Source organism: Acromyrmex echinatior, chromosome 16, assembly GCF_024713525.1.
Source record: "Acromyrmex echinatior isolate Ae372 chromosome 16, ASM2471352v2, whole genome shotgun sequence".
Lineage (NCBI taxonomy): Eukaryota > Metazoa > Arthropoda > Insecta > Hymenoptera > Formicidae > Acromyrmex > Acromyrmex echinatior.
The window spans coordinates 1917522-1945513 of NC_141867.1; the positions used below are offsets into that span (position 1 = coordinate 1917522).

General features: G+C 31.7%; 1 protein-coding gene across 2 annotated transcripts in view; it reads left to right on the top strand.

The window, feature by feature from the left end:
* LOC105142922 (uncharacterized) overlaps positions 1-27992 on the top strand; it is a 70813-nt gene that overhangs the window by 19179 nt on the left and 23642 nt on the right. For both annotated transcript variants that reach the window (XM_087414810.1, XM_087414809.1), the window contains exon 2: positions 25058-25745. In XM_087414810.1, the coding sequence (XP_087270936.1) occupies positions 25520-25745 (226 nt within the window). In that variant the 5' untranslated portion in view covers positions 25058-25519. The remainder of the gene's footprint in view (positions 1-25057; positions 25746-27992) is intronic.

Genomic DNA, 27992 nt, shown 5'->3' on the forward strand with positions numbered 1-27992 from the left:
TTCTGGGTCGTGGCTTGTGGTGTCTGTTTTCCACAACGAATCTTTTAATACGTTAATTTTGAAAGAGACATCTTCCTAATTAAATTCTGTTACAATGTAGCTCACTCAAAATTTAGAGATTAAACTTAAAAAAAAAAGATATATTATTTTTAAATGTTTTTGTTGTTTCACAGCACTCACGAGGCACCTCTCAATGTTGAAATAAATGGTTTTTTTTTAAGCTCTTAGTATTTATCATAGCATAGTGTATGATGATGAGACAACCTAGTATAGACTAAAAATAAGGTCGACCCTCTTTCAATTTACCAAGCAATTGCGCTGTTTGCTCGCGCATGATATCGGCCCTGAAATTATCATTTTGCAGCCTCGTATCTCATATCTCCTTCATTAGACAATAGTCATTACATCTAATATAACAATTTTTACGAGATAATTCGTAATAAGAATGCCGAAGATCGATCGATAATATTCGAATTTTATGATATAGCGACAAATATACTTATAGCAATGATGTATACGATGTATACGTCATATGACACGAACATCGTTCGAGAGGATTGTTACGTAAGCCCGTTAAAATCCGTGTGCACTGCAGGGTCGATATTTAATCGTATCTTTATTGTCCCTTTCCTGTTGAAGATGATGTCCAGATGAACTTCGCGGAATTTAACTCTTTGCAGACATCTTTCTGATGTTAGATTACAAATATATTTTCTTTTCTTTTTCAAAGTGTTTAAAAGAAAATAAACCATCGAATGAAAACAATTACAGATGCTCAAAACAAATAAGTTTATTTTACTTTATCACATTCATAAAAATATATATTACTAACAACAAGAATATTTATTTGTTGTCAATGAATTTTTAATCAATTAAGATAACTAAATGAAGTAAACAATTAAATATTTTTCTTTTGAAGCTTTTATTTTTATAGTAGAATAAAAAAATATATTTTTTGTTATTAATATGAAAATATGTAAAAATATATTTATTATTTAAATTTTTTTCAAAATTATATAAATATATTTTGTCTGATTTTTTGTTAAACTACAAAAAATGGATTTATTAAAAGGAAACGATAATCTTAGTAGAACAAATATGTATATTCTTCGGTTATTAATATCAAAATACATTAAAATATATTTAATTAAATTTTTTTCAAAATTATGTAAGTATACATCTTGCCTAATTTTTTATTAAACTGCAAACAATGGATTTATTGAAAAGAAACGATAGTTTCAGTGGAAAAAGAGTTTAGTGGCATTAATCGGAATTCCAAAAATCAGACAAGATGTATTTATATAATTTTGAAAAAAATTTAAATAATATATATATTTCGATGTATTTTCATAACAAAAAATATATTTTCTTACTCTACTACAAAAATAAAAGCTTCAAAAGAAAAATATTTAATTATCTACTTCATTTAGTTATCTTAATTGGTTTTAAAAATTCATTGACGGAAAATAAATATTCTTATTGTTAATAATATTTTTATGAATGTGATAAAGTAAAATAAACTTATTTGTTTTGAGCATCTGTATTTGTTTTTTCATTCGATGGTTTATTTTTTTTCCAATACAAGAAACAGATAAAATTTTATTATTAAATCTACTATAATTCTAGTGTCGAGAAATAATCAATATTCAATCATCGAGAACTCGAATTTTGACTGATTCGATCTACTGGTTCGGTCATTTTCAACTAGAATTTTTTTTCTGTGTAATTCTGTTGTAGTTTTTTTTTCTCGCTACTTTGGTGAATTATAGTTAATTGCTTATAATTAGCAAGTCTCTAAATGCATTAGCGAGTAAGATTAGAGAACCGGTTTTTTGGTTGAGTACCGTAATCTTGTCATGAAATTTCATTTATCTCTAAAGCTAGCGATGCTACCAGATGAAACACGAGAGCATTTCGCTTTGATTTTACATAGTTGTAGGTGTAGTACTTCCGCTTTTGCACAAGTCTTAAATAAACATTTGCTTTGTTCTTTCATGAAAAAATTTTAGTAAATGCAAATATAACGATTGCAACAGCAGATTATCTGTGATAAAATGAATAGTGAGATCTATCTATTGCATATATTAAATATGCCGAACGAGTTGGCACTTATTACCTTTTACAAAATATACATCACATTGTAAAATACTGTTTAATTAGCACTTCTTCATAACGTCGTTAATGCTCTTCTCATATCTTCCATGTGGCTAATATGTTCGCCATGTGTTTGCATTTTCGCTAAATGTTTGCCATTTCAAAATGTAGTCGTCAAACATTGCTGATGACGTTATCAATGACTATAATCGATTTTTGATTTTCATTGGCGTAAAGTCGCAATAAATAAATATACGTAACAAAAATATAATCCCTATATTTGCGATTTGTTTTACGTGGGAGTTGTAAATCCTATGCGAGAAAAATAATAATAATGACGCGATGCGGCCAATGCAATGTACGTTAACGAGAAAATTAGGGATTGCGAGAGAGACACGCGATTAACAACTGCCACTTTGGACAAGTCGCGCAAGTCAGACACTTTTCGAAATTATCACCGGGAGAGATAATCGGCAAAACCACAAGGAAGTGCGCCGAGTCCTGCTGGCGAATCAGTGGCAACTTAATGACGCGCGGTGTGTCTCGATCACTGTAATGCTACAGGCACGTATGAGCAACTACATGAATTTATCTAATTAGGTGCCAATCGCCGTCGTACTTAATTCTCATTGTCAGTCTACCGATTAGTCGTAGGATCAAGTTGTTAAGTGCCGTTATGGCTCGTGGTCATAAGTGACTTTTTATATCTGCCTTTACATCTATGGCTATCTATCATAATAAAATAGATAAAAAAATTTAAAGCTGAATGTCAAGGTTTGATTTACATAGATCAACTTCCTCTTTACTATCTTTTTATGTAAAACAAACTTAAGATTTTATTTATACGCCATAATCATAACTACGAATTTTTTAGATACAGACAATTTCTTAAATAAACTTATGGCGAATTCGATTGGAAGAACTAGTGCGAACTGGTGCACATTAAAACCGTTGTACACTGATTTAATTTGAGTATAAAAGTGAAATGCAAATATTTCGAATTATAAAATATATATTTTACGTAATAATACAATAAAATGTATTGAGTATTTCAGGATTTAATCGATTTCTATTATATGTTTATGTATAAACATATCTTGACTCTTTAAATCTGAATCAGTGGATAGTCACTAATCACCTAGTAGCATACTTGATACTGATAATCAGTGAAATTCAACTAAAAAAGGAAGAATATTTGGGCATTATATAACTAAAATACTGATATTTGCACCTTAATTTCAATTTTCCAATATCATATTAATATTCATTGAATTTACTAAAACAAAGTTAGTTAGATCACATAATAAATTAGCTAGGTTAGGGATCTCGCATTTAATTCACTGATTACCAGTGGCACACTTGGCACTGATATTAGTGATTATCCACTGATTCAGATTTAGAGAGTATGTTATTTTGTGTACAACGACTTTAATGTGCACCAGTGTGCACTGAATGCGCCCAATCGAATTCGCTATTTCTCTTGGTTCTCTGATTTGATGGGAAAACATTTTGAAAGAAGTCATTAGTTTTACTCACATTGGCATCACTTTGGTATTTCCTCCTACATCTACATATTTATTCTTTAATTCATTAGTTTTACCTCACGTCAAATATCTCGAATTTAATGGAACACGTTTCGTGTTGTTTGCACTATTAGCATTAGAGGTCTGTTGTAACCACTAGTAATTGCGAAACCACAAATAGCAAAACAGTGATAAAACAGGTAATAGACGGTAAAGTTTAAATTGTTTCGACAAATTGTCGTTCCAAAGGAAGTAATATATTCTGAAATACATATACACAAAGGTTTTGCAATTTCTTTGAGAGCGATAACTTTAATACCCCTTTGACGCAATTGTGCCTAAAATTGTTCTTACAATCATAACTTCTCGATTACGTCGACGAATCGTGGATGGACGTCTCGCAACGCTCCGTTACGCGGAACGCATACGGAAGTACGCTCGCAGAATAATCTGCCGCATTCCGGAAGTTCCATCCAGATGATTCGCGAATTACGTCACAGTTTGCGCGCGAACGTAGTAATTAATCGCGAAAGCGAACAATTGGCGCGTGGCATTAAGTGGACGACGCTGTGTAAAATTTGCATAGAATTCGTTGTGTCTTAAGAAAAAAAAGAAGGAATAAGAGAGAATCGCGTTTCCGCAGAAACGAGTGAAACCGTGCCAGCGAAAAACCCGCGGAATTTTAGAATACGCGTTGCACTTTATGCACTTCCGCATACAAACAACGCGTAGTCGAGATGCGTCTGTGTCATGAAATTCCAAAGCGAGAAAGCTAATAACGCGCGATTTGACTTTCGAAACTATTGTTAGGAATGAGAAATCATACAAAAGCAAGATTTTATCAAGATCAGTATCAAAATAATTTTCAGCATAATTATATATATTTAATCAAATTAAATTGAATTAAATTAAATTAAATTAAATTAATCTTTGGAGTGAAATCTATTTCTAAAGACTGACAATTGAGTTGAAAAAGAGTGACTTGGTTGTCAATTTTTAAGAATGAGATTTTATTCTTTAGAGTTAGATTCTATTCTAAAGATTTTAGAGAGAATAGATCAGGGTTGCCACAGACCAGGAAAATCGAGAAAATTGGGAAAAGTTAGGGAAAAATGTAAAAAAGTTTGGAATTTTGAAATTTGCTCACAATTTCTTGAAACTACTACTCCTATTCCAAATAATTGTTATAATTTTTTTAAATATTATATCTGACGTTTATAGTCGAATACGTTCAAAACTCGTGCACTTTAAACGATTTTAATAAAATAATTAAAATTTATATTCAAAATTTTTATTCAGTATTTTTACTTGATCCCTCTTTTTTTTCATAATTGCATTCTTCTTTTCCAAAATTAATTTATTTTTTATGGCTTGAATTTGCACCCAAAATTGTACTATGCTACTAAACTTTATTTTTTGTGTTGTTTTTAATATAAACTAGCTTTCCTACAATCCATGAGTCTAAATGTTAAAATTTATATATTTTATTAGGTGTTGGAATTAATTCGTAGCGTTTTACAAGTGATGGGAAGTACTTTCATTAATGTATTTTTTAATGCTCATGTGAAATAAATAACATTCTTTCATTAAAAACGCTACGAATTAATTCCAACACCTAATATATTACTCATGAAAAATTTTCTATTTTCATCTGGAAAACCTGGAAAAGTCAAGGAATTTTAAAATTCATTTTCTGTGGGCAACCCTAAATATATATGCACCGGAAAAAATTTCTGATTGAAAATGGACAAATAAAAAAATTCTGATCCTATCAATCAGAATTCTAGTTATCAACTCTATAACAAAATTATAATAGATTTAACCAGAATTCCAATTAATTCAACTAGACATTTTTTTACAGTGTACATTACATCCATAGGTAAAAGAAAATACAGCATATATGCTCTCACAATACATTTTTTTACAAACATTAATGTCGAGTTTTGCTTAAGATCAATAACTCTCTAATTAAATTCTCAATTAATCCCTAGATATAAAATGAAAGTAACAATCTTTTGTTACATTCATGCACATCTAGGAATTAATATTGCTATAAAATGCCGTATTTCTCTTAATTAGTCATATAATATAAGGTGACTGACCGTCCTAAATTAGGAGAAACAATCTCAAATTTTAATTCTTCGTTCCACTTTACAACACGTCCTAAATCAAGGAATTGACATGAATTGTGTCTTTTTGAAAATAATAAGTGTAAAATATAATTTTCAACTAACATGTAAAGAAAATTTTCTAATGATTTTTTTATATTTAAAAACTTAAATATTTTTCATAAAATACATTCAGTAAACAAGTAAACAATTTTACAAAATAAAATGTGATCTCTTACTTTATTAATGTAATTTTTGTTGTAATCTCATATAATATATTATACATTAAGTATTAATTATTTACAAGTATAATAATAATATTGTTTATGTGTTTCATTAACAATTATTAAAAAAATATTTATCTATCAAAATTTAATTACGACAGTTAATATAATATTAAATTAAAAGAAAAAGTCTCTTTCCCTTTTTAAGGAATTGATTCCCTTAATCTAATGGGTGGGAGGTGCATACATTAATTTTACTTCTACTTTTCGTTTCTCGAATCAACGATTTCCATTCGAGAAGATGAAGAACCTCCGGTATGTTTTACAAACTTTTTAATCTTGCCAACGGCTGCGACGGCTTGCCAGAGATCGTGCCTGAGCGGTATCGCGCAACGACGACGGCGGACCGTTACGCCGGCGAGACGAAACAAAATGCAGAGGTAACCGCGAAAAAGCCAGCCATGTGCAAGCAGCCAGCTCTCCCCGGCTCTCGCCGAGCACCAGGTACGTCGTGTCGCTCGTAAAGTCAAGTTTACGGTAGACCGACACCACCAGTGCGCGACTTTACGCAACGCACACGCACACGCTCGCGCTCGATCTCACGCACGCACGCACGCGTGCATTCCCGCTACTTCTCTTCTCTCCGCGGCGATACGAAATATCCGAGGGATGCAAAAATTCCGCTGTCGAAGGAAAAGGCCGCAAGGCTCGGCCTCCGCCAGAATATTGACGTGAAAGTCTCGTTAGACTGCCGTGTCAACTCGTAACAGTTTCGTTGCCGCGCCCGGTTAACACGATCGGTCGAAATACATCTTTAAGATATCCGTTGGTTCTTACACGGCTATGTGTGTATTTTTTCTTTATGCAAATGACTTGTGAATTTTAATTCGCTTATTCCGCTCGTTATTAGAAGCTTGATTCACACTGACTGTAATGAAACAAAATACGCACGTAGAACAAAAATACTATATATTTTTTTATTTATGTTTGTGCAACAAAGGAAATGTTGATTTCGAATAATCTTGAAACTATAAATATGTAGAGGGAAAATTAAATTTAATAAATGTAAATATAAAAGTGTGTATATATATGTCAAATTGTAAAAAGATTTTTATTATATAATGGAACGTAAATATATTATAATATTAAAGTTTTTCTACATTTTCAAGTTTATATAAAAAGTTTTAACGTTTATGTTATCATGTGATTATGTAAAAATATATAAATACGTTATTGATAGAAAGGCTTTTATTGTCATAAAATGCAATTATATGTAAAAATATTAAAATATATATTATATATAGAGATTCTAATCAATTCAAATCAATATAATAAAATGTTTTCACGTATATTGTCAAGTTTCATTCAAAAACATTTTTTTTTATTTTTATTATATGCATACATATAAACATTATAGACTGTTAAAAAACCAAATTAATTGCTTTTATTATCGAATGTTTCAAATTATCTTTTTTAGAACAGCGAGTAATTATCTGCAATATTCGTTGACAAAAAAAATGAAATCATAAGTCATCATTTCTTAATTTATTTCGAATGTTCATGAAATAAAACTATATATATTTGGGATTGTCGTAAAAGCTTAAATTGGCTCATTAATTCCTCTTTGTCGTAGTCAACTCTAATAATAGATAGATTTAGTGGAAAGCGACAATAATGGAATGCGTATATAATTCACAACTCATTATTAATTCTTCGAAGATCATGCGAAATACGCTGACAATTCTCATGACAGCAGGAAGATATTTATAGCGACTTTGCGCCAAAAAGGTAATACAGTCAGAATGTATATTTATCGCGTCAGAGTTAATTTCAGTAAGAAATACGAATGTATCAATACAGTGTTGGAAATGCCCCTTGGAAGACGAAACTCAGGTAGCTGGAAATAGCATGCAAGGAAGTACGTAATCCGAGCGGCGCAACGGAACGTCGAATTATGGATTTTTCCGATCGCGCGATGTGCAAGCGGCTCGCATGACGTTGTGCCCTTCGGTTTATTCCGACCTGTGCCAATGTTGAGCGTAACAAGTCTTCTGTCCGCGCGTGCTTATTTTATGGAATATATGATTACCCAGTTATAGACTATTATTTCGAAACGATCCGTAGAGTTAGGGACCTCGCGTCTTCGCGGATTCGTTCTTAGATGTGGAATATTTCTCTTCGCGAAAGGCGAATACCGTAAGTCTCGTGCCGGATATCATTTTTTTTTTATTTTTCATGTTGCAGAATATACGATGATAAGTCTTTTATTTCAGATAGTTATCTTTTAGATTTATTTATGTTTTCAAAATTCAATTTTCCTTTCTATTATGACATTCCAATATAATGTCACGTCTGCCTATAGTTGAATCCCACCACTTAATCAAATCATAATGAATAAATTATATAATAATACATTATTTATGTACTTTCATATTCACATAGTTTCAATTTTTGCGCTGCATCCCTTAAGGCACTTCCCTCTTGGAGCAAAACAATCATATTCATCTTTAAGGCTGGGTTGTTCCACTTTTCAATAAACTTGAGCTCACTCTCTTACTCTCTTGTGCTCTTACTCTTTTACTTTTTTTATTTATCCAATAGATAAATTATCACATAGTTTATCTGAAAATGGAAGAATTAGCCCTAAGTCGTTTGCAAAATTACGCTATCTAACTATGCAAATAATCGACAAAATTAATTTCATGCAAAGGCAATATTAGCTCAAACAAAACAAAGTCACAATAACGTCAAAATGACATCAAAATGACATCAAAATGAATTAATGAAAAAGTGATTTTTGATAATCAAATTGGCAGGTATTTTAACGTTATGATAACTTGTGTTTTATCTGAGAGTTATTTCAGATATTCTGCACAAGAAGATTTCAAAAATGAATTCCCATACTTTTGGTAGTCATGAAACTCATGAACTAATTTGGAAATATTAAAGAATAAAGTCTTAAAATTTTCATTTGTTATTTTCGCTAAGAAAATATGGTCGTAGGAATGCATCTCAAATTTTAAGTCGGATTATTTTTGATGTTTATATTCTTGATCACAGATTTTTAGATTATGACAGTTTGCTTATTTAGGAGCATACTGGGATGGGACTGTTTTTACGGCAAGATAACTGAATACTAATGGGTTTTTGTCGTTTTCCTGTCAGGTGTAAAAACGAAGAGGAAATGTAAATAGCTTATCCTGCAGGTGCAGGCGACAACCGGAAAAGTATTAAGCAATTTTAGTCACGAGTTTAGCACCTACAATTCTTTTTAAATGTTTGTGTCGTGCCTTATGTATCCGTTGTTTTTTTGCGACTGCACTTCCGTTTAATATTCTTGCGGAGAGAAAAAGATAGATAGATAGATAGATAGACAGATAGATAAATAGAGAGAGAAAGAGAGAGAGAGAGAGAGAGAGAGAGAGGCTTGTTTTACTACGTAATCAGTCATTTGAAACGAATAGACATGATCTAATTGCCTTCCTGTTCTCCTTGACGCGTTTATCGTTTCAGACTCTTATGGAATTCGATCGATTTCTTGCAACAATCGTTTTTCGACGATTGGCACGTAATGCCGTTAAATGTAAATTTCATACTTCATATATTGTTTAATGCGCTTTCTTTTGATTTTTATCTTACACACACGAGAAAACGATTGTATGTATATGTGTAAAATTCTAAAAATTTTAGCTAAATAATTGAACTATCAAAACTAAATAGTTAAATTATCAAAATAATTAGATATGTAAGACGCTTAAATTGATTAAAATGTTGAAACTTTTTGCAGCATTGTTCATCATTTTGAGAGTTTTTTTACATAACTATTTTAATAATCCAATAAAATTATTTTTAGATTGGTATCTAAAACAAATCCTAGTATGTTAGATATCTTATTAAATATAAAAAATTAGCATTCAAAATGACACTTTCAACTTTGATATAAGCTTTAAAAAAATGTTTCACATCGTCATTTTTCTACGACATTTTTCCGCGGATAAATTCGCTTAAGTAGCCAATAAAATGGTTTTCTGTTTTGCGCTGAAAATCTTTTGATTCTTTGAATCTTTTGTGTTATTTAATAAGGTGTAACTAACACTTCAAAGTTTTTCTTAATATATGTTACTGTCTTGGTAGTAACCTGACATTATTTCATTATGTCATTTTGGCGTCAAAATGATGACAAATGATTGTTTGTTTTCTGAATCGCATTTTTCCATGAATGAATTCTCCCAGGCAGTGAATAGAGTGGTCTTCAGTTCATCATCCGATAAAAATCTTTTTAGTATTCAATAAGGTGTAACTTACACTTTAGAGTTTGTTTTGGAAATCTTTGTAAAATTTTTTTTAGTATTTAATAAAATATAACACTTCAGGGTTTTTTTAAGTGTACGTTGCTGCCACTCAGTTAGGTAGCAAATTGATGTTGTTTGTTATCGAGTGCTTTCCATTTAGTCACACAATTTAGTGACACAAGTATCATTTAGTCAACACGAATATCATTCTTTCTTGCCGTTCAGAAAATAGTAAAGATAAACCGATACTTGTGTTGACTTGATTTACCAAATGGAAATCACCCATTCCATTGTCAAAATGATGTCTTTAATGACACATCATTTAGCGTTAAAGTGCTGACAAATAACATCAGCCTACTGTCTGAGTAATAATTTGATAAACACACAAAACTCGTGGTCAGACTTTTTTATCATCGTATTTATCGATCATCTCATAATACAGAACACGTAACATAACTACTTTTACATTAATTGATATTACGTGTAAAATGATTTTATTCATGTGACCATAGACGGCTTAATAACTTTAAAACTTACTCGAACACATTCTGCGCGTTCTCCAAGTCTATTCTTGGGATAATACTCCTGTATGATTACCTTCCCTGATCTTCCTCAAGAAGATCATCGTAGAAGAAGCGCTCGCTTGATTATCATTGCGGCCAGTATTGCAAGTTTGGTCAATCGCTTAACGACTCTCGCGAGTGACGCGCGAGTAGCCTTCCTTTGAGTATAGACGGCCACAATTATTAGCGTCAATAAAACGCGTCGCATACGTTGCATGCAGCAACGGACGACGGGCGTCGCGACGGGTTTGCAGCAGACAGTAAGCCAGCAGCAGCAGCAGCAGCAGCGGCAATAGTCCCTGTACACATAATCGCTTCCGAAGCCTCCACTCGCGCGCACAGAGTTGGATTGGCACACAATCGCGCGCCGCAATAAACCGCATCGCAAGCAAACGTTTCACTCGCGTGACACACTTGACATTCACCGTCTCTTTCCGTCCCATCGCGGCCAGTCGCCGATATACCAGCCACACCCGGTTCTCTCTTTCTTCCGATCTTTGTAGGTACGCGTGTACGCGTGTACGCGTGTACGCGTGTGCGTACGTACCTGCTTTATCTTTCCTCGGAGGTTCAAGGATAGGAAGCTAAGCCGCAACCGAAGGTATCGGCGGCGGGGTTTCGTGACGAGAAGACGCCTGCGTTTTTCGCGCAATCTTCGACTGCGTTTATCCAGCTAGCTGCGCTACGAATGCTTCATTCATATAATCATCGAAACGATCGCCGTGATCGACGTCGTTCTATACGTGAGCGTGTAATTTCGCGCGGAATGTCAAGGCGTAGAAAAAAATGACCGATCAGCATAAAGGCGAAGGTCTTTAATGAGCTTCGAAATTATACACGGCAACAAGACGGCAGCAATTGGAAATATTCATAAATTTAAAAAAGAAGCAGTCTTGAGTGTTTAGCGTTGTTCACTTCACGTCGTCGCCTTCGAATCTTTACGATCGATCGGCGCGACGGGAGCAATGATCGGCAAATATTTTGCGTAGATACGATGATAACTAAGTACGACAACGACGATGACGAAGTTGATGTTAAATTTTAATGCTTCTTGAACGAGTTTCTCTGCGAGCTTCCCTTGCGATCGTCGTCTCCACTCGATTCCACTCGTGATAGATGGACGATGATCGCCAAGCGGTACGATCGTTATGGCAAACGCGTTGAAATATACCATGACTGTAATCGGAACGTCATAGAAAGTGGTTGTGATTTTTTCTGCGGTCTCTGCAGCGATACGGTTCTTCGCGTCGGTATTGATCGTGTGATCTACTGAATTCAGGTCGTTGAAAGTGATAACGTGTTATAGACTTCATGTCTCTTTAGATTTTTGAATCAATGAATTGTCTTTACTTCGTTACCGCGCAAATAAACAGAATTGTCGTGTATAAAATATCTCTTGAGTTTAATTTCATCTGCAAATACTTTCGGCTAATTTGAGGGTATACTTTTCTATCTATGAATATTACAGAGAGATATTGATATTCTTTGTGCAATTGAGAAGATAAGAAGTGTTTGGTAAAATTCCCGAATTTTTTTAAAGTGGGAAAAGAGCGGCATATTTGATTTATAAAACTGCAAATTCAAAACAAGTTGTTCACATGTAAGTGTGATATTTTTAAAGGAATATTTCCAGAACGTATTGCGGTTTTGATAGCTCTGTTTTTCTACTTTATTATCTGATATCAATTTATAAAACTCAGATATATATTGCTTTGTATAACAACGACAAAAATCTTGTAAAACTAGACTCGAGATTAGCAAAATTCCACATTTTTAAAATAAAGTCCAGTGGTAAAAATTGGTACTTTTCGGAAAAAAAAACGGCATAAACTGATCTTTTCTATTAAAAATAATAAAATAAATAAAAAGTTATTCTATTGATATTCTAATTCTGTAATCTATTATCACTATTCTAATTTAATTTTAATTAAAAGAGTGTTTTCCAATTTAAATTTTATTCAAAATAAAATCTGTAACAGACATTGATGTAACAAATAAGTTTTTGTCACAAGATATTGAATGATAACCAGATATGTTAGTAAACATTTTTAATTCTACACTAAGAAACCCATTTAATTGAATCAATTAATTTCTTGTTTGGATATATGCAAACAAATCCTTGATTGATTCAACTAACTAGGTTTCTCAATATATTATTTTTCTTATTAAACAAAAAATTAATATACAATTTAGTAACATTTATATTTCCAAATTTTTTATTTTAAAAATGTATTTCACATATTAACTTGAATTTTAAAAAATTGTAAAATTTTGTATTGTTTTTTTTCTGTAAACTACAGTTATTAGTACTTAATAAGTAAAAATCTTTCGATGTTTATAAATATATTGTAATATTACATATTAGCCAATTATATTTTTATAATTTTTATCTCCCTGAATTTTTCTAGCCGTCTCTGAATTAGAAAGACATAATTATTCCTATATTACTTCATTCTGAATGATCTTCGAAATTGCTGAAATTATCCCAACTTGTTTCGCTACATTCTAAATGTGAATTCTAGTAGTTTTGCGTTAAATAAAGTGATTTCGTATGTTTCCATTTGAATTTCAGCATTCATTACAACTGTGTAAAATAACTGGCAAAATACGATAAACGAGAAACGCGTCGATTTTTAACCGTGATGCGTGCCAATCAATTTATGCTATACGTAACGTACTTACGTAACACATAGCAAACTTAATTATAAGGTAATTATGCTAATGCACTGGAAGCATAGCACATCATTCTTCTCGTATAAGTGCGACTCTATTGTAAGCGCAAATTTCATTCACATTACCGCATCGGGAGCATTTCCTATGGAAACCTTTGTTGGTATTGCTATTCCAAGAGCATCAGCTTTCTTTCGTGCTGCCACATGTTTTTACGACATTGGTTATGAAACATTCCCGCAATATTTGGAACAATATCTTTTCTGCGCGCTAAATTGCACCGATAAATAAAATACATTCAATTGATCGCGTGCGGACATTGCTCGCTCGGTACATTAAATGTAAATTTTGCGACAAGATTATGGAAAGTATGATAAACGAAGGAAAATTACGGTAGACACGAGATACAGGTTGAAAATTCAATTGCTGGAATCGCGGAACACGGTATTGATCGTATGAAAGAATAATTCGGGATATAGCAGCGATCGATACGAGAGCAATTTTAAATATGTGGCAACAAAAATTGCAGGTGTAACTTGGGATAATAACAACTTGGTTCTGCGTCAAATCTAATCCCGTTTTGAAAGTGAAGGGTACATGCATATCATTAATTGAGTGATTATCTGTGAAACGTACCTCGGCCATTGTTGTTGTTGGGCGTCTCGGGGAATGAAACATTGCACCGAGAATGCACCCGGGTTTTTATCATCCCACACCGTCGGTGGCTTCCTTCGCGCACGCGGAATGTAATGACACAAATTTAAATGACTGCGGTCGCTCGTGGGCGGCTTTGCTCGTAAGAGATCGCAATTAGGATCCGCTGCCACCGCAAAATAGAGAAAGAGAGAGATGAATATTTGATATACAAGGCAAATATATTATACGACGCCCTTTGCGTGAGAAAGCCGTGCTTCTTCGCTCTCTTCCTTGGGAAGACGCGGAGTGCCGTCGATGGATCCACCGTCGGGAATCCGTCGACGCCGCGTAAACGTCTTCGCGAATTTCACATTCACCGCGCCGCGGCGGTTTTACAGTACGATACGATTTGTACCGCTGCTGCGAGAAGCAAATAGCGGAACGAAGACGAAGACCTGGCTTTTAGTTGCTTCGAGGGGTTGGCGGCGTTAGCGCGGTTGACGTTCGGAGCGATTCCGGAGTTGCGAGTTTATTTCTTGGATCGGATCTGATAAACATAATTGCAATCTTTATTCTGTTTCTTCTTCGTTTCTTACTTCACATATAGATCCTAAATGCCGGAACTAAAATCGGTCAAGTGAAGTGATAACCATAGACGCAACATTTTAATGTTCAACGAATGCAGATGTGCGGTATTTACGATGAGTTCTTATTTTTATACACTGAAAAAAATCTATTAAATCTTAACTACATATTTCTTTGAATAGTACTTATAGTAAGTAAATATTTATTTACAGCGAATGAATATTTACTCAATAAATAATGATTGATGAAGTTAAATTAAATGAATGGTTTCGTATTAAATAAATATATTTATATTTAATAAATATTTAAAACTGTTCAAATTAATCAAACTGTTCAAACTAATTCAAACTATTCAAACTAATATTTGTTAACATTTAGTTCTGTCTCTTTTTTTAAACCAAAATATCTTTGTGCTACTCCATGCAATTTATAGCAAAAAAATTTATACCAAATTAATGCAACTACAATTTCAGTTTAAATAAATCAATAGTTTATGTGTGTGACATGTGATAGGATATTGTCTGCGTTCAGCAGAAAAAGCTGCTTTGCAACTTGTAAAATTCTTTAATATGATTCGTTTATACATTTAGATCCGTGAGGAATTAAGGGCAAAAACCAATTGTATTAAAAAATCTTACAACAGATTAATGAGATAAAATCTTACAAAGTTGCTTTTTCTATTGAACGCAGTCATTTGATTTTCATTTTAAAAGTTCAAATTCAATTGTAAGTGTTTAATGGGTCTCGATATTCCATGATTAAATTGATGTACATTAAAAGTTCAAATCCAATTGTAGGTATTTATTGAATCTCGATATTCCATTTATATAAAGATTAAAGTTAATCTTTATATTGATAATAAAAATGCGACATCTTTTACAAAAAGAAAAGTCATGCATTTGTACTTATTTATACTTATCTTGTACAGATACAAGGTTATCAATTTCATTGGCCGAGATGATAATCGAACACTTTAATGTCTGAATTATACTTTTTGTATTTGCCTTATATGAAAGCGGCGGCGAAAGTTTTGCGGAGTCAATGGCCTTCTAGTTACGGATCCGAGGATGCCCGTTACAAGAGTATCCTTACTCGCGTTTTTATTGCATTCACCTATATATCATCGACCGTTTACTACATTCTCTTCTCGTGTAATCTATGTACTTTGTTTTGCTTTCGATAAAAAATAGATACTTTCGCATGCACATTCTATTTCTTTCTATTAATTAAGATATTATTATCATACCATTACCATATCATCCAGATATATGACTGAAAGATAATTAAAAATAAATGAGTATCTAAAGTGGAAATAAAATCGAATATCACATTAAGACCCAGTCTTTAATTTTTTTTTTATTAACCTATGATTAGATCCTGATGATAGTGTAAAAATAGTATTTTTAAATTAGATAATTACTAAATTAATTTAAAGCTACAAAATCAATTTAGTGATTAAATCATATGATTTAAAACATACAATTTTTACATTATAATCAGGTTAATTGAGATTAAATCTAAACCACAAGGTTCTTAAAAATATAAAACCGAGTCTAAATAATATATTAAATAAAATATTAATTCTAAGGCATTTACATGATAGATTAATTTAATTTAAAAACTTTATTCGTTTCTCTTTTATTTTTTGGTGAGGAAGAGATTAAAATGTCAATCTTTTATAACTAAATACTAAATTTGAAGAGGATCTAACAAGTCTGTTCTCTTTTAGAAAAGTAATCGGTATGACTCTTCATAATTTTCAGACACGCGAGTATTTAAGAATGCACGGTATCTAAACGTTGTAATTTCTCTCAGATACAGCACAGATTTATCCGAAGACGACGTGCATCTAGGCAGAACGCCTCTCACGTTTAGTCGGAAAAGCCGCGGCTGTCGAGCCATCGACTCGCGTTAATTTTGCAATCGTAAGTCATACTTCGCAACACGCGCACCCGCGATCCTCTACAGCCATTTAGAAATCAGTTTCCCATAAGTGTGGGTATAATACGCATGAGCCTCCACTATGTATCGCCTTAGCATACAATCGTGGGACGACACAACGGTGCGAGGACCATCATGCTCGATTTCTTCCCTCTTTCTCATCTCATTCTTTCTTTTTCTTTCATCTTCCCTGAGTTTCTTTTTTTCCGCAAGCCGTCGTACCGCGATCCACCACACAATACCACAGCGAAAACATCTTTTCTTTTTCTATCTATATCTTTCTTTCATGCTCTCTCTTTCTCTCTTTCTGTCTCCATGATTCCTCTCTTCCGTTTATTCGCCCGCGACCAACCGAGCCACTTTCGAGAGAGTAGGATACACTGGGTCGCCACATTTGACGTTCGACAACGATCGTGAGATTTTGTCGGGTTTATTATACGTGACGTAATGAAAGTCGTGAAAAAGCAGAGAACTGCGTTTCATTCTAGTGTGGCCAGGTGATTCAGGCACTGATTCATAATAACGAAGTAAGGATGGATCCAGTAGTGTATTTTTTCTTCTTCAATCGTGGGACAGAAAATGGATGAATCATTACAGTCGTAGTAAGAGAATACGTTCATTGCAATTTATGCATAATAATTTTATAATAATAATTTTATTTTAATTTTGCAATTTATTTCAATAAATTACAAAATTAAAAAAAAATTATTATCAAAATTACAAAAAATCTCTTTAAAAGTAATCCGAAAATTAAATAAAATTTCTCTTGTATTCAACGAAGTTAGAAAGGTAACACCGGAAATTTTTGGAGATTCTTAAATCTGATTAAATATTTTATATTCAGGATATTTTTTGTTATAAAAGAATTTCTGTTAATAAAAGAATTTTATAGATAATCAATTTTTTAAAAAGTGATACATTGCATCAAATCTTTAATGCAGAAATTTATCAGAGTTTCATCGTAGATAATGCCTGTTCTCTAAATCTGAATCAGTGGATAATCATTGATATCAGTGCCAAGTATGCCACTGATAATCAGTGAATGAAATGTGAGATCCCTAATTATCTAATCTTTATTATGTGATCTAATCTTATTTTAGTGCATAAATTCAATGAATATGATATTAAAAGATCGAAATTATTAGTATGTGCAAATATTAATATTTTAATTAATAATGCTCAAACACATATTCTTTCTTTTTTAGCTGAACTTTACTGACTATCCAGTGCAAAATATGCCATTAGTAATCAGTGACTATCCATTGCTTGAAATTTAGAGAGGCATATAAATTACTTTTAATTGGACAGGCTTATATTCATAAGTGATGATGATAATATTTTAGAATGATAAATGAAACGATGACACACCTATTTATACGTATATACGGAAGTATTGTTGAAATAACCAAACGACTATATATGAAGTCATCGATAAGATTAATCGGTTACAGATTTCACGCACGTCATAATGTTTTGTCAATTCTTGTGTGACTGTTTAGATTAACTTCTAATATTAGTTTAACCGACCTGCATTAAATCTCTATCGATGGACATAGATGATTATAAACAGAAAAAAAGATTAAATTAATTATACTATATTCTCGAGTGCTAATGATGATGGTGACAGAGCTTTGGAATGATAAATGCTATGATGTATGTACAACAGACAATTATGTACATACGTAATATATACATGCACTTATATAAGGAAATAGGAAAAACGTAGAATATTATCTATAAAAAGGAGTTGTAAAGAAATTGATCAATATCTTTTTATATTCGATTTTTTACACATCTCATCCGAGAAATAATATTTTTCTATAAATGCAAAATTTATACTATGTTATAAATATATATAATATTTTATTTTGCGTCACATATAATTTAGACTTGTTTGTCACCACTGATTCATTATAATAGTATAAAGCCATTGGATAAGTATCACATGTAAATCAATGACGTCTTTATGCTAGATGTTTGTTGGTCCAGCGTTGGTTCTTATGCTATACTTAAGCAGGTTATATTATTTTATGTGTGTGATGGTTTTTATTTTTCCACAATGGCTGTCTGCCGACATTGTTTTTTTCGTTTTTCTAACATATTTTTTAATTTCTCACAATGTCAAATACTTATGCCTGTGGATTCTTTGCACGTTCGAGATCACCTAAATTCGCGAATTTGCTTCGAAACTTTCTTCTAATTGTAAGTAAAAACTTTTCGGAGTTGCGATTCGAAAAGTTTTTTTTTATAATTGCAAGAATTTATCATGGTTTGGGAATTACTATACTTAAAAAAAAATAGCGGTATGAATTTAAAACCGCATGTGGTATTTTATATTTCTTACTGTATTGGTTTTAATATTAACACTAATATAATGTGAATTTAACACCATGGATTTTAAATCCACACTATAATGGTGTTAGTATGAGTACCAAACATTTAAAATCTGCACCATATTAATATATTACACAGTGAATATAATACAGTGAATTATATAGACATTGCATGGATGTTAAATTCATACTGATATTTTTTATAGTGTAGAAAATTTGACGCCGAAATGAACTAAATGCTTCATTCATAAACTGTTCACAAGTTGATGAAGTCTCATGAGGAGACTACATCAATAATGACAGTGTAGAGGAAACGAGAAAAAATATTGGCATTTTACATTTTTTATATGTTAATAAGGTACTCAATTATTGGCTTCTCCTGTGAATTTATAATCACATTTCCCCCCAGCAATTTCGACATGATTATTCGCTTTTTTTTTCCTTTTATATACACACATGTGCAAACAATCTTAATCTATTTTTATACTTTTTTTATGTTGAATAGCAAGATAATATTTATAATTACGATATCATAACAAATTATGGATTTTAATTAAATTCTCGCTACATCATAAATATGCTTCGTAAAGAATGTAAAAAGACGTACGATAAATTTACAATGTCTCACATCCTGCATCGAGCTAAACTCTAGACTATCTAGAAAGACCTTCGTTTATTATCTACATCATGAATCGGCGGAAATTTTAGTTATGATCAAGTTGTGTCTAGCCACGCGACATTATAAGTGTATGATAATCACGTATAATCATAATAACGTCGCAACCCGTGTTTGCGAAACAGGTTTCTTTTTCCAATCTAGAAGTTTTGCAATTAATCATCCGAGGAATAGGTATATCATTGTACAATCCGAACGATATGTTTCGTAGTCGAAAAAATAAATTTTGTTATATAACTGAATAATAAGCTAATGAATATATGAAATAGCTTGGAATATGCAATAAACTAATTAATTTCTTTGTACTTTCCTCTTCTGTCATTATTTTGAGAAGAAAAAATAAATTCCTGTTGATTACATTTGTCTATTAATAAATTAGCCAATAAATTCACGTATGTTCTTAGAAATCTAACCTGAACGACACAGTTTAGCTTTTTAATTAATTACTGTCAATTTTTAATCGATTACTGACAATTTTTTTTAAATTATTTTAGTAGCAATTCTGTTACTTCATTCTTGTTAAAAATGAGGAATAATGAATATATCTATGTATTAAATATCTATGTATTAAATATATAAATTGATTTGAAAACAATATAATTTATTTTATTTTTCTTTTTTACTAAAGAAGTTATTAAAGAAGTTTTATTATAATAAGTAAATTTGACAAAAACAGTGGTTCGATAAATAACTGATTATTCAACTGTGATGTTAGCAAATATTACATAGATATTATTATATAGACATAATTAGACAGATTTATTAAAAAATTACATGTAGACGAATTTGCATAAATACGAGCGATTTCATGATTGATTTCGCGTGTCAGTGGAATATTCCATTAGTTCATTTTTTTCTTATCAATCTGTAGCTATTTATTAAAAAGGATTATTTAATAATAGTTACACGTGTACGAAATCTCATTAAAGTCATTAATATGTATCATTAATATTTAGATTTTTATAACGTCTCTATATAAATGACAATGAATTTAATAATCATGTATGAATTGTGATAATTAAAAGTAATTAAATCAAATTGTCACGATTGTATATAACAGTCCAGATTATCTTTATTAAATATTTTAATATATCACGCGAAACTGACTTCTAACTAATCTTCTAAACTAACTGTAATACAAATATCTCTTTATATCATTATATATTTTTTTAATTTTACAAAATTTAATTAATTTAAAGAATTAGTAGTTTGGTTTCAATCTGCAGAATTAGAGTGATGTAACTTATATATTGTATTTTTTCTTTAATTTACACAATTTAAACATTTGTATTTTTATCATTATTACAAAATATCATGCACAAATATATTATCGTTTATCTTTTTGCGTAAATTAAATTTTGAATTTGAGTTCGACTTTTATAAGATCGTAATATTTCATTGTAACACCATCTTGACATCGTATTGCAGCCTGCCTTGACCGAACGACCTCAAGTGTTTGCGTGATTCTAATTAATGCACGACACATCGAGGTTAAATATCCGCGCGGGTTAAACGTCTTCGTTCGCGGATCATACCGGGGATCGCGCGAGGAATCAAGATCGGTCACAATTATCGGTGTATTACAGTTCTTTTTTACCCGGTAAAATTACAGAATCGCACGCCAAGATGCACGTACGCGATTCACGCAAAACACACCGGGCGAGACAAACCGCAGGTATGGCGACCAATGTCAGTCTTGACGTAACGCAACTTGATCTGCACGGCGACGATGATGAGTCCATGCAATATGAATTTGACGGACAGTTTTATGCACCGTCTGCTTTGCGTCGAGTGCATAAGCGCTTTCAGTTACGCGACGACAACGACAAACGGTCAATAAATCCCTGATGATTTATTTCCAATATATCACACTTGTTCTCCGTCAGGGCAGTCATCGAGTCTATTCGCTTCTTACGCAAATGCAAATCCGCCGGCTATTTTAAATATAGACTTAGTCTCAGAGACCTCGAAGAATTGTGTTACACGCGAATGTATAATGTTTATCTGCAGAGTTATATCGAAATTGCAAATTTTTATAACCCACTATACATAAAAACGGAATGATCGAAACATCTATTTTTATTTCTACTATTGTGGATTACATTTTTAAGCCAGATTTTAAAAGATACATCGAAAAAAAGGATGCTATATCAACATTATTTTAATTGAAAATTATTCTGTTAATTTAATAACACTACTAATGAAACAAAACATTATGCTCTTGTTTTATTTAATAAAATTTTATTTGTTTCATTAATACTATTATTGTGAATTAACAAGATTATTTTTAATTAAAATAATGCTGTTGTATAACATCATTTTTTTAGTGTAATAAAGTTATATACTTAACTTAAAAGAAGTCTTATATATTTTAAATCTAAAATTATGAAATCGTGTTACAAAAGCACGTAATTTTTTTCCTTTTTTTCTTTCTTAGTCATGCTATATATATTTGCTAATTTACATCTTTAATCAAACTTACGCAATCGTTAAGTAAAAAATATCAATATAATATATTATAGGACCATATATATGTGATAATACAAATAGAAATGAAAGCCTTAAACGATCTAGATCTTAATGCTTGTATGATTCTTATGTGAATTTATATACTACATATATAGTCTCTAGAAATGCGCGCCGAAATGATTTTTCAGTCTTGAAACACTAACTCTATTAAATTACCGCAGTAATATCACGAGTTAAATTGACTAGCAAATTAATAAATTTTGTTATGCTTATTCGCATCTTCGATCTTAATAATGATAAATGACATATTATGATATAAAATTTGTAATTATATTATTAAAAAGTATCAAGATATTTTTATTGCAGTAATTATATGTATATAAATATTTCGTTTTTTTAAGTGCTAAAATTGTATGTTTTTAAATGGAGATTTTTTTTTATTAAATAACTGACGCACGTGATAATTTTGCGTATTTTAATACGAAAAAAGTGATTTGTAAAATTTGCATATATCGGACGAATTTTTATAAAAATAATCTTATAAAACATTTATTTTTTAAACTTAACATTGAAACTTCAAAATGTTTCTTGAGAGCGTATTTAAAAATTCATATTTTTTTCATTGCAAAGTTCTGCATGGGAAAAAATCGTATGGTGCATTGTGTGCTTCACGCACACAGGTCATTAATTTTCTCGCTTAGATTCGAAGTTAGTGATAACATCACTAAATGGCTAAACAGACAACACAAATGCGATAATTACTTATTTACTCCGTATGTGATTACGTAATTAATTGATGGATATAGGATGTATCTCAAGATTACATAATGTTATTACATAATAAATTTGAGGGAATAATTTTGCAAAGAATTCGTCTACTAATAATTTTTTGAAAAAATTCTTTTAATATTTTTATTTTTATATTCTTCTAACATCATTTATTTTTATATCTGCAAACATTTATTTTGTGTATAATTAAGAGAGAGCTTCCTACGCAGTCGACGAGTTACGAAAGCGTTGTCGTAATTTTTTATCTTCCACGTTATTTTGCAAGAAATGCAGCAAGTCCCACGTCTAAACAACAAGAGTTCACCTGTCGCTGCATTATAACTATAACGATTATACTAGACGATTATCCACGCTGGTCGCACATATTTCATTATGAAAAATATTCGTAAACAGCATTGCAGCGCCGCGTAATACGGGATATTTAGCAAATGATGATAGACAGTTTTAGGACTAGAGAAACGCATGAGAAGAAACGAAAAATATTAATTCGAATCCAGAAATATTTTTCCCGAGTCCCTTTCGCAATATTGAGACGCTAAGCTCCAGCAGTGCGCAAAATAATTCTTCACAGAAAACTGAAATTTTTAATTTTATTGATTTTTTAATATTCATTCTAATGATCAATAATTAAGAAATACTTAAGAATCCAGTGGAATACTTTTCTATATAATTATTACTTATTACTTAATTGAATATACTCTCTAAAAGTGAATTAGTGACTTCAGCGCCACACTTACAACTAATGTAATCATTAGCGAATACTTTTTAGTATAATAATATACTGATTCACTTTTAAAGATTAGGATTTTCTACAAGTAACTCTATAGAAAATCATGTGAAAGTAAATTAGTACTATTACTGAAAAACAGTAAACATTCGCTGATACATCATTTATAAGTGTAGCACCGAAATCAGTATAATATACTAATTTATTTTTAGAGAGCATGTTAATTCATTAATTATTAATGTTAATCGTCATGATAAAATATGGAATTTATTACAACAGATTCATTAAACAGGTATTTTAGCGAAGATCGAGAAATCTCGCGGTAAACCGCAAGATTTCCGGTGAAAACCGTAATTTCCGGTGAGATTGGCACGCGTATTCATACTCTCGTATATTACGATCTTAAAACAAGCACAAGGCACAACAGCCTTGTACTAAAAATCCACCAAACCGTTTTAAGTTTGCCTCTCGTCCTCGTTTAAATTCTTATCAATGCATGTTCTACATACAAGCACGTTACGTTTCGCTAAAATTAATTTTTCAACGTTGATGCAGTTTCCACAAGAAAGGCAATCTCGTTCTTGTTAATATCGATTATGCGCTTGAATGTTGCGTGATGAAAGGGAAAAAAACTGATTTAATATCGATCACAGCAACGTCTTATTATTGATAATTATCTAATAATTATACGTTCTTTTCAGAATTTTGCGAGGGGCGGGGAAATATCGAGCACATTTAATATTATCTTATATTTTTTATGGAGACGATAAAAGCCTTTATGCGACTAAATCATGATTATTTTTGTACGTATTTGGAACAGTGCACTCGTTATCAGTTCCATTACTTTCTCCCACATGTGTATTTTTATAAGTAGTACTTTCTACTTTGAATGTAACTTTCTTAAGATTCTAGAAACGATAAAAGAAAATTGAAAATTCAATCGTAACCAATTGATTGTGACCAATTTCTAATTCCTGCAGACAATCTACATGTAAAAACAAGTTTTTATTACTTTAATTACTCCTTCACCCGAATATTTTATTTATATACACTCTGATATTTATTTTCCTGTCGTTTTCGTCTTTTTTCCGATCGAATATCAAGAGAAAACGCACGAGAGAAAGTTTCTTAGTTAATATCTATTTGGGCGCAACCTCAATCAAAAACTTTCTCGAAAATTGAGTTTTGACAGTTCAGTTAAAAAAAATTTATCACGTTCAAAGGATGCCGAGTCAATGAATTTCGATCGATCCAAGCGTTTCCGCAATTTATTTCGCGCATCTTCGATCGAGGATCCGTTATATCGAGAAAAAAAAATGTATTTTACCAACGTATGTAAGTCACACCGTTTTTATTTCGTTGAGCCGATAACCGGTCGGCCCCTTGGAAATTGACCTTTGCGTCAACGATTTTTCGTTTTGTTTCAGAAACGTATCGTGAACTTCGCCGGCGGGCAGGAGGAACGCGGAAGGAAAGGAAATGACACGCGGGGTCGTACGAGAGAACGAAACCGCGATCTTTCCAAGCGCGCGCAAATAACGATCGAGGAGAGGTACAGCCTTGGAAGCGGCGAACGACAGTTTCTGACGATCGATCGACAGTCGCTTAAATAGCTTAACGCCGACGATTTATACGAATCTCGCAATCCTTCTCGATCCGACACCAACCGCGATCGCAAGACCGTTTTCTTTTATTCGACAGGAAGGGAAAGAAGTCAATATCATCAATCGTCATCGCATATCTCGTTCTCTCGAATAAAACACGAAGCACGACGAAGTGGCGGCACAATGTAGCGCGGTGACTTCGACCGAAAGGTGTGGATTTTCTTACGTGAACTAGAAATCAGTGCGGAAGTTCAAGGAATTATTCGCAAAGACACAAACGCGAGAATGAAGATGATGGGCGATGTCGTCGCGGATCCCATCGACGAGAACGATGATGGCACGGTGCAGCCCTCCAGTGCGAGCAAGGAATTCGGTCAGAGGACTCTGAGATCCTTGAAGAGAGGACTGGGTCGGCTCTGGAGAAGGCACAGAGGCAACGCGTCGATTACTGAATACGATCCTTCCTACAAAGTCGCGTATCTTGGAAATGTGCTGACCGGATGGGCCAAGGGTGAGCGAAAATCGAAACAGAATTTGTTAAATGATCACTAGAGATTAGAACCTTATAAATAAGAAAAAGAGGGAATGTGTTATTGTTTTATTGTATATTGTTTTACGGTATATTCTGAAAGTTTACATTTGTGATATTTTCAAAATCATATTTTGTAAAAATTAAAATTGACATTAATGTTTTATTATTGTTGGATTAGTAGAATAACAATAAAATGATTAAACTCTGTTTCATATAGAAAAAATAGTTTTTGCCGTAGCAAAAAATTCTGCAAATTTAGCTAAATATAGATCTGAACATAAATTTATTGAGCTATTAAAGTAATTACGAAAGTAATGACGCTCAGTTCGCTGGTTACTAGAATGCCAAATTTTTTGCGGCATTGCTCATCAGGCTTGAATTTCCTGTATAATTATGTTGAAGGTCCAACTAAATTTTTAAATTTGCATTTAAAAATTAAAAGTTTTTAGATAACTAAACCGTGTAAACTTCTTCGTGTATGAAATAAAGCTTAATTTTTTACTTTATTGTTGTTCCACTCATATTGTTGTCATTAATAAAATATTAATTTTAATTTAAAAATTAATTTTGAGAATATTATAATGTAAATTTTTGGAATACACTTAGCTAAATTTTTAGATATTTTTAGTAAAATCGCTCTTTCCATTTATGAACGATTGAAGGATAACTAATGTATCTTATATTGTTTTGCTCCGATTTGTAGATAATTTACAAAAATAAAAAGAAAAAATTTCTCATATGACTGGATTGATAAAAAATATTGCAGGTAAATTAATATTAGCTCTAGATATTGAAGTCATTTGATTTACTAATATGTCGTTTTAACATTATATGAATTAGTCAATAATTTGATGGAATAAATGCTCGAAGTAATTAATTTTTACGCATGTTATATTATTGCCAAAGGCAAATACATTACGCATAATTAATTGAACTATAAATGCACAAAAATATCACAAAAATGTGAAAGCAGTTATGTTAAATTGAATCCATTATCATTTATGATAAATAATACGTTTATGAATAAACCATCCTCTCATTAATTCCAATATCATCGCACGATTAACTAAGCTATATATTTTCTCAGATTTATTATTCAGGTAGTTATATTGAGAGTCGGATCATAGAATTTATCTTAAAGTTTATTTGTTTGTGATTAGATCGGAAGCCGTATTATTTGGAAAAATAACATCGATATTTTATCAATAATCGACTCGATAGATTCGCCTTCATTTCAACTTTCATTTCGCTTTCATTTCAATCGAGTTGTTCCGGGCGATGAAAAAATTGGGCCGGTACTTAATTTATATCATCGGTAATTACGCGTCTAGATAAACGGCAATTAAGAACGATAGATACACGTCGCGTATATACGTGCGCGCTATATTCTCGATCGTGCAGCCTTGGCACATGAATAACCAACCGGAAGTGCGCGATACCTCTTACGAGCGATACATCAGCAAGCAGCAAGGTCATAACTAATTCTGTATTGATATTCATCGGTCGTGAATCTCACCCTTCTCGTCGTTTTATTAAGGGGCCATAGGTATCTAGACGCGCCATCAAAATAAAGCTTAATTTTGTGAATTTTTTGTAGAAAAACGAAAAGAAATGAAGAAGTTTATTTTATTGTAAAAATGCATTTTTCTCCCTTTATCACTTAAATTTTGTTAAAAAGTAATTAAAAATAGCGACGTTATTAATGTTCTTGTGAAGCTCGTTTTAAAAAACATGGTGTGCGGTGACCACAAAATTTATCTGAAAGCAAAGTGATACAAGCTTTATAAAATTAAAACATAAATCTGATATTTGACGTAGCCACTTTTCGAAATATTGCATTTGAGCAAAATGCCAGCTAATCAAATATTGATTTTTTATTTTGTTTTAAAAATTTTGTTCGCTTTTTGATTGCGAAAAAAATATACTAATATAAAAAAAATAAAATATAGTATATAAAAATATATTCTTACTTATAATTAGTATTTAAAATTATAATAATTTGAATTACAGTAAAAATCATAGTAAAATTATAGTAATTTGAATCATTTTTATGGTAATTTCAACCATTTTTATAGTTATAATAACTATAATTAATATAATTATAGTCATTTTAGGTTGTCAACTATGATTACCATTATTATTATTATAGCAGTAACAATTATTGTAATATATAATTATAGTTACCAAATATTTTTCTCTCAGTGTGCTACGAAAACATGCATTCAA